The sequence below is a fragment of the Hipposideros armiger genome, unplaced genomic scaffold (genome assembly GCF_001890085.2).
Source record: "Hipposideros armiger isolate ML-2016 unplaced genomic scaffold, ASM189008v1 scaffold_89, whole genome shotgun sequence".
Classification (NCBI taxonomy): Eukaryota; Metazoa; Chordata; class Mammalia; order Chiroptera; family Hipposideridae; genus Hipposideros; species Hipposideros armiger.
Window position 1 is genome coordinate 286670 of NW_017731439.1, and position 7369 is coordinate 294038.

At 59.0% G+C, this 7369-nt stretch overlaps 2 protein-coding genes across 2 annotated transcripts in view; both read left to right on the plus strand.

The window, feature by feature from the left end:
- Positions 1-3228, plus strand: part of LOC109383823 (heat shock 70 kDa protein 12B) — a 17244-nt gene extending 14016 nt beyond the window's left edge. The window contains exons 6-10 of the mRNA XM_019644594.1: positions 32-166; positions 595-699; positions 792-1050; positions 1499-1602; positions 2237-3228. Of these exons, the coding sequence (XP_019500139.1) occupies positions 32-166; positions 595-699; positions 792-1050; positions 1499-1602; positions 2237-2898 (1265 nt within the window). The 3' untranslated portion in view covers positions 2899-3228. The remainder of the gene's footprint in view (positions 1-31; positions 167-594; positions 700-791; positions 1051-1498; positions 1603-2236) is intronic.
- Positions 3229-3669: 441 nt separating this feature from the next.
- LOC109383825 (heat shock 70 kDa protein 12B-like) lies at positions 3670-7316 on the plus strand. Its single transcript, XM_019644595.1, has 4 exons — positions 3670-3825; positions 4071-4187; positions 6103-6277; positions 7176-7316. Exons 1-4 carry the CDS (start codon positions 3670-3672, stop codon positions 7280-7282), a joined length of 555 nt encoding a protein of 184 aa, XP_019500140.1. The 3' UTR covers positions 7283-7316.
- The last annotated feature ends 53 nt before the right edge of the window (positions 7317-7369 follow it).

The window sequence follows — 7369 nt, forward strand, 5'->3', positions numbered from 1 at the left end:
AGGAGGATGGAGACTGAGTGTTGTAGCTGAGGCCACCTCCTAATAACCTCACTGTCTGGCTGTCCCTCGACCCCCCCAGCCCGCGAGCAGCTGCGAAGGTCCCGCCACAGCCGCACGTTCCTGGTGGAGTCGGGGGTCGGAGAGCTGTGGGCAGAGATGCAAGCAGGTGGGGCGACAGGGAGATGACGGGATATGTCTTGAGTCCTACGGGACACCATATATTGTTGGGGGGTAAGGGAACACCGTGAAGTTGGCTCCAGCCCCTAGAAACCCCTTTCCTTCTCCATCTGCTGTACCTAACCTGGCATTTCCTCACAGTCGCCTGTACGCCCACCTCACACAGCCACGCCCCTCACTCCATTCAGGGATTATTTCCGGATGGAGTTGCAGAGCCTTGGACCATTTCCCCCCACACACTTTGTGCCTCTACCTGGTGACCTGGGGTTCGAATACCTGAAGCCTCTCACAACCCCACTACCGCAAGCACAGCTCGGGACCTGGGGCAGGGCTAGAGGCTGGGTGACTCCGAAGAGGGCTCAGGGCTGAGGGTGCAAGGCAGACCTCGAGTGTGTGTGCCCACACTCCATGCCGCAGGAGACCGCTACGTGGTGGCAGACTGTGGCGGAGGCACAGTCGACTTGACGGTGCACCAGCTGGAGCAGCCTCATGGCACCCTCAAAGAGCTCTACAAGGCGTCTGGTGAGTAGCCAGCGCCCTTGGTACCCGGCCAGCAATGCCTCCTGGCAGTGGGGTCTGCACTGACGTACCCTTTAATCCTTGCCCCACCCCAGGAGGCCCCTATGGCGCGGTGGGCGTGGACCTGGCCTTCGAGCAGCTTCTGGGCCGCATCTTCGGCGAGGACTTCATTGCCATCTTTAAAAGGCAACGGCCAGCAGCCTGGGTGGATCTGACCATCGCCTTCGAGGCCCGCAAACGCACTGCAGGCCCGCACCGTGCGGGGGCACTCAACATCTCACTGCCGTTCTCCTTCATCGACTTCTACCGCAAGCAGCGAGGCCACAACGTGGAGACTGCCCTGCGCAGGAGCAGGTGGGCCCCGGGGCCGCGAGCTCAAGCAGGGTGTGCGGATGGGGAACACCCCTACAAGGGTGTGGGTCCCAGGGGCCAATGGGGGTGTGCCTAATCCGCCACTCGCACACGTCAGGCAAGCTCCCGCGGCAGGGGGCGGGGCAAGAGAATCATGGGCCCGGGAGGGAAAGGGCCGATGTCTGTCTCCTCCCCGCGCCCAGACACACACACACTGCCAGCCACACACTCACACACACTGCCAGCCAATGCGCCTTGGCTTCTCTGCCCGGAGACAAAGGAGGCTCCTCTCCTGGGACCTCAAGCCTGCAACAGAAGCATGCGGTGGCAAAAGACCCTGAGAGGGGCTGGGATAACACACAACGTGCAGTCAGTGCCCAAGCACATCGACCCGGAGCAGGGGTAGGACCCGGGACCCTGACCCATGGGCCTGTGCCCCCTTCACCTACAGCGTCAACTTCGTGAAGTGGTCCTCACAGGGGATGCTCAGGATGTCTTGCGAGGCCATGAATGAGCTCTTTCAGCCCACAGTCAGCGGGATCATCCAGCACATAGGTGAGCACCTAAGCTTCGGTCCTCCGTTCACCCCCACGTCCACACCCAGGTGCGGGAATAGCTCTCCCTATTAGTGCCTGGAAACCTCCACACATCCATACACTGGAATGAGACCCAGAATCATCTGGAAAACCTGGAGGACGCATTACGGTGGGGATTAAGAGCTAGAAGGGATGATGTGTAGTCTTGCCAAGTTAAAGCATCTGTGGTGCCTCAGTGTCCCCATTTATAAAATGGGGTGATAGTATTAGGTTCACAAAACATCACATGGATTTAACTGAAGTATCTGGAAAGTGAGCACAATGTCTTGCACGCGGTGGGCAGTAAGCATTTAACAGGTATCAATATAAATGCCTATCTTTTCAGGCCCTCTACGTGGGGGTGGGAGGTAGAGTGTTGGGGAGGCAGAGCCCACGAGGATCTCCAGGAGCCCTCAGTGAAAACGCTCAGTGTTTTTCTTCATCGGAACTGGTCAACCATTTTATAGTTTAAATGGCTAGTTTCTAATTGCCAGGAGGGCACAGGCAGGAGGAGGGGAGGTACCAGTGGAGGCCTAGTGGTGGCCTCCGTGGCTCGCTCTCCCTCCCTTCCCCTTCCCTCCTCTTTACACGCCCCTGTCCACCCCATCCTGCAGAGGCTCTGCTGTCTCGGCCTGAGGTGCAAGGCGTGAAGCTGCTGTTCCTGGTGGGCGGCTTTGCCGAGTCAGCTGTGCTGCAGCACGCGGTGCAGGCGGCGCTGGGCCCCCGCGGGCTGCGCGTGGTGGTCCCGCACGACGTGGGCCTCACCATCCTCAAGGGTGCGGTGCTGTTCGGGCAGGCGCCGGGCGTGGTGCGAGTGCGCCGCTCGCCGCTCACCTACGGTGTGGGCGTGCTCAACCGCTTCGTGGCGGGGCGCCATCCGCCCGACAAGCTGCTGGTCCGTGACGGCCGCCGCTGGTGCACTGACGTCTTTGAGCGCTTTGTGGCAGCCGAGCAGTCGGTAGCCCTGGGCGAGGAGGTGCGGCGCAGCTACTGCCCGGCGCGCCCGGGCCAGCGGCGAGTGCTCATCAACCTGTACTGCTGCGCCGCCGAGGACGCGCGCTTCATCACCGACCCGGGGGTGCGCAAGTGCGGCGCGCTCAGCCTCGAGCTCGAGCCTGCGCCTGCAGACAGCGGCCCCGACGCCGCCGGCGCGCCCCCCGGCCGCCGCGAGATCCGTGCCGCCATGCAATTTGGCGACACCGAGATTAAGGTCACTGCTGTCGACGTCAGCACCAATCGCTCGGTGCGCGCTGCCATCGACTTTCTTTCCAATTGAGGGCGCGCTAGCGCGATGCCAGCTCCACTCTGCCCGTCCCCGCCTTCTTTTGGTCCCGGGCTCTGGGGAGCCGGTTAGGGGTGGAAGATGGGAATGGACGATCGTACTTATTCTGTCAGAACCCCTAACCCCGCCTTCCTGCCCAGGGAGATGAGGTCGCAGGTGGGCGGGTAGGGACATATCCAAAGGCTCTGGCTTTGGGATTGGGCCCTGGTCTACTGACTGTCAGGCTGAAGGGCCCTGCCAAGGAGACTTAGCGGGTCCACAGGGACCACGTGACTCCGAAGGCAGAATGTACCAAAAGATTGGGCCCTGGCCTGAACCGGGGGTGGGGTGCGGAGGCAGTTGGGAGGGAGAGGCCAAGCAAGGCTGCTGCAGGAGGGGGAGCAGCAGGTGGTTTGCAGGGCCTGGGCCTGACGGGCCAGTACTGATTGTGGGCTCAGCCCACACAGGCAGCCTGGCAGAGCAACCCTGTGCCACAGAAAAATGGAAGCTGACACAAGAGGGACATGGGTAGTAGGACCTTCCTGGATGTGGTGCTGACCACCCAAGTATGACTGTTAACCGTAGACAGGACAGTAGCAGGCTAATGAGGTTACAGGGCGAAGGCATTCATGAAGGGATGTGGGGGCAGCATGCTATGGGATGGNGGGGCTAAAGAGGGGGTGGGGACAGAACTAATCTCAGATTCGAGCCAGAGTGGGATGAGGCCAAAGAAGTTGAAACACCAGGAAATAGGAAATAGGATTTTAAGAGCGAGGTCGTCCGGAAATGGGGGCAGAGCTATGGCCACCTGCGGAGTCACCCTGTTATCCCTACCAGGATCTCACCTTGAAGACCCAGCTGGAGGCGGTAAATGGAAAGAAAATGCCTGCCCTGGAGGTGTTCGCCCATGCCCTGTGCTTCTTCAAGGAGCATGCCCTTCAGGTGCGCTGCCCCATCTGATGCGTAGCCACTGTCAAAGGTCATCTTCTCCAGTCCCCAGCCTTCCTGTCTGGCACAGCCTGTACTGGCTATACAGGTGTTGGTGGAAGGGGGAGGGTTAACAATTTTCCCAATTCTGCTGGGAAGTCCTTCCTGAGGCTTGATTAGTTCCTCCAGCTCCCAGAGAGGGCTGAAGACACCCCCTAGCCCAAGCCAGCCATTCCCCTCACTGCCCCCTCTTGCCCCAGGAGCTGAGGGAGCAATGCCCATCGCTGCCAGAGAAGGACACTGTGCGCTGGGTGTTGACGGTGCCTGCCATCTGGAAACAGCCAGCCAAGCAGTTCATGCGGGAGGCTGCCTACCTGGTGAGGACTGCAGGCAGAGCAGTGGACATTGCTCAGGAGGGCCACAGGGATGGTCCCATATCCTCATTCACCCCACCACTACTTGGGATCACAGAGTCATTGTGTAAAGACCTCCAGTCTTCCCCTGCTGGGCATTTTGGAGGGTTGTTGCCACCAGGAGAGGGGGTGGGCCTGTAGAAACAGAGGGCTGAGGGACACAAGCACAGCCCAGGCCAGCTTAACCTGTCTTAAGTCAGATTTCCTAGAAGCAGGGCCCAAGATGAGGATTCTTCTGCATTGGTCTATTGAAGAAGGGCTCTTAGGAGAAAGGCGGTGAGGGAAAGCAGGACAGGAGAAAAAGCTGAGCAGCTTGTGGTCTCATCTGGAGTCTAGCCTCAGCCTGATCCCATAAAGAGCTCTGGAGGGAGAATTGTACCCCGAAGTTGGCCACGGTGAGGCAAAGGAGCTAGCTTTTTGTGCATCCATATCAGTGTGTCACTGGTTGCTGAGGATGGGGGGCAGGGGACCTCTTCAAGCAAGGTGGCTCCCATTCAGTTGAGGGCAGCTTTCCAAAGATGGGGGCAGCTGTGAGCCAATAGTAGCCAACACTCCCAGTTGCTGGGCAGGGCACCACGAACATCTACTTTGGCCCGCATCTATATTTTCGGGAACACCACCACTACCGCCATGGCCAGTGTAAGTTCTTGAGCACAGGAAATAGGACTATGAAACTGGGAAGGGAGGTGATCTGGGCCAATGTTTGCTGGTTTTCCTACCATAAGAGATACCTAAAGGTCTGGAGAAGGGATGGATGCAACTCAGGCATCCCCTCTCCAGTGGAGATGTGGGGAGAAAGAGGGACACAGACTTCCAGAGCCAGGCTCATTGTTTGTCCCTGCCTCTGGGGCCTTGAGGGACACCATAGGACCTACAAAAGGGATCTCAGGCTTGCCCGGAGACCCCTTGGAGGGATACCAGGGCTCCCAACCTACATACACACACCATGGGCCAGGCATGCCCTATGCTTGTGCCTACACTTGTCACTGGAAGGAGCTAACCCTAGTGGGCATCTCCCTGCAGAGACCATGAAGAAAGCAAAGCTGTGCCCAGCCAAAACAACCCCCACCACCATCATAGTGCCCCTCCCAGTGCTAGTTTACCCATCCTGCTTCCTTCCACACTTCCCTGGCTTGCCTGTTCAGGAAGGGCTGGCCCTGGGCAGGAAGTCTCAATACCCGCCTATCCTGATGCCCCGCCTGGTCAGAATCCAGGGAATCCCACAAAACCATAAAGTACTTCCCACGGGGATCCCCTGTCCTAATGCAGGAAGTAACAGATCCAGAGTGTTTTTCTCCCCCCAGCTGGCCTTTCTTGGTGCCTGGAATTTCATTAAGAGTTTCCTTCCTCCTACATTAGATCCCCCAGGAACAAAGTTCTTCTGGGAGTGGGGAAGCCCATGGCTATTGTCTTAACACCCGCCTGGTGGAGGAAGAAGATTCAGTGAGACAAAAGATGCCCCCACCATCTCCTCTGATCGATGGTCTGCCCATTATGCCCCCTTTCCCCGCGCGCGCACACACACACTATGCTGGAGTCTCACTAACATCCTCAGCCAGTGCCCAGCTGGCCAGCCCTATCCTGTGAAGGGGAACTTGCCACAGCCCGGGCCACCTTGGGCAGCTCAGATGGGCAAATCCCACGAGCTCTAGATTTTCAGTCTTCCTGTTGGGCAACCCCATGGTGTCCTTGGAAATGGCCGTACCCTTCCCCAGTCTGGTCACAAGGTGGCTGTGAGGCAGCTCCAAATTTGTGCAACATGGGTAGGGTGTGATGGTGAGAAGGTAGAAGCCCCACAGGCCCCAGTTGCTTGCCCCGGCTGCCATCTTAGGTATGACAGCCCATGGTGCTCCTGGCCCTGCCCACCGCCCATCCTCAGGCTGGCCTGGTGTCTAGAGAGAATGCAGAACAGCTACTCATCGCCCTGGAGCCTGAGGCCGCCTCTGTCTACTGCCGTAAGCTGCGTCTGCACCAGCTCCTAGACCTGAGCAGCCGGGCCCCAGGCAGTGGGCGCCTGGGTGAGCGACGTTCCATTGACTCCAGCTTCCGGCAAGGTGAGCCGCCTCCAGTGGTGGGCTTGGAGGGTCAAAGTGTCACTGAGACAAGAGGCTCAGCCATGTTGAGCATGAAGAGAAGGTCCCCCTATTCTGGAGGAGCGCAATCTGGAGAGCAGAAACATCTCAGATGGAATTCATTCTGAGGGCGGAGACACAGCCCTGACCTGGGGGAGCCCAACCTGAGGGCAGCGTTTTCACCTTGCCCTAGGGGAGCACTGTCTGAGGAGGGTAGTACTCAGCCCAGCCCTGAGTCTGGGAGTCTGGGGAGACAGCCCTCCCTAGTCGGGGAGGGGGATGCTTGGGTACTGACAAAGGAGACATCAGTCCCCACTCTGAGCCGATGGGGGAGTTCTTCAGGAGTTTTCCCCTAAAAGCCACTGAATCAGCGGTCCCTCCCTCCTCCCCAGCCTCACATCAGCCCCAAGGTCCTGTTCCCAGGGCCGGGCACTGAGACAGTCATGGTCAACTTTGTTCACTGCAACCACCACCACCCCCTCCCCCGCAAATGCTATCTCCATGACAGGGGGAGGTTCCAAGTCCTGGGCTCCCAAATCCCCCAAGACCACCTCCGTGCACACACAGCTCCTTCAAACCCTCTAACAGATTTTGCCACCGCCTGAGCCCTCCTGCATTAAAAGAAGGCGCTGCAGACAGAAATGCTTCCCCTCAGCTGTTGGTTACAGCACCTGAGATTATCCCATCAGGTTTCTCTGGACCCTTTGGCGTTCAGCACTACCCTCTCCCAGTTAGGAGTGGAGGGAGCAGCGGCAGTTTCCAGAGCACTGGCTGCTCCAGGTGCTCATGGAAGGCGTAGGCAGGAGGATGGAGACTGAGTGTTGTAGCTGAGGCCACCTCCTAATAACCTCACTGTCTGGCTGTCCCTCGACCCCCCCAGCCCGCGAGCAGCTGCGAAGGTCCCGCCACAGCCGCACGTTCCTGGTGGAGTCGGGGGTCGGAGAGCTGTGGGCAGAGATGCAAGCAGGTGGGGCGACAGGGAGATGACGGGATATGTCTTGAGTCCTACGGGACACCATATATTGTTGGGGGGTAAGGGAACACCGTGAAGTTGGCTCCAGCCCCTAGAAACCC

Coding starts and splice junctions, on each gene's coding strand:
- LOC109383825 (XM_019644595.1), top strand. CDS start 3,670: ATGGGGGCAGAGCTATGGCCACCTGCGGAGTCACCCTGTTATCCCTAC. Junction 3,826..4,070: donor TCAAGGAGCATGCCCTTCAG/GTGCGCTGCCCC, acceptor CTCTTGCCCCAG/GAGCTGAGGGAGCAATGCCC. Junction 4,188..6,102: donor TGCGGGAGGCTGCCTACCTG/GTGAGGACTGCA, acceptor GCCCATCCTCAG/GCTGGCCTGGTGTCTAGAGA.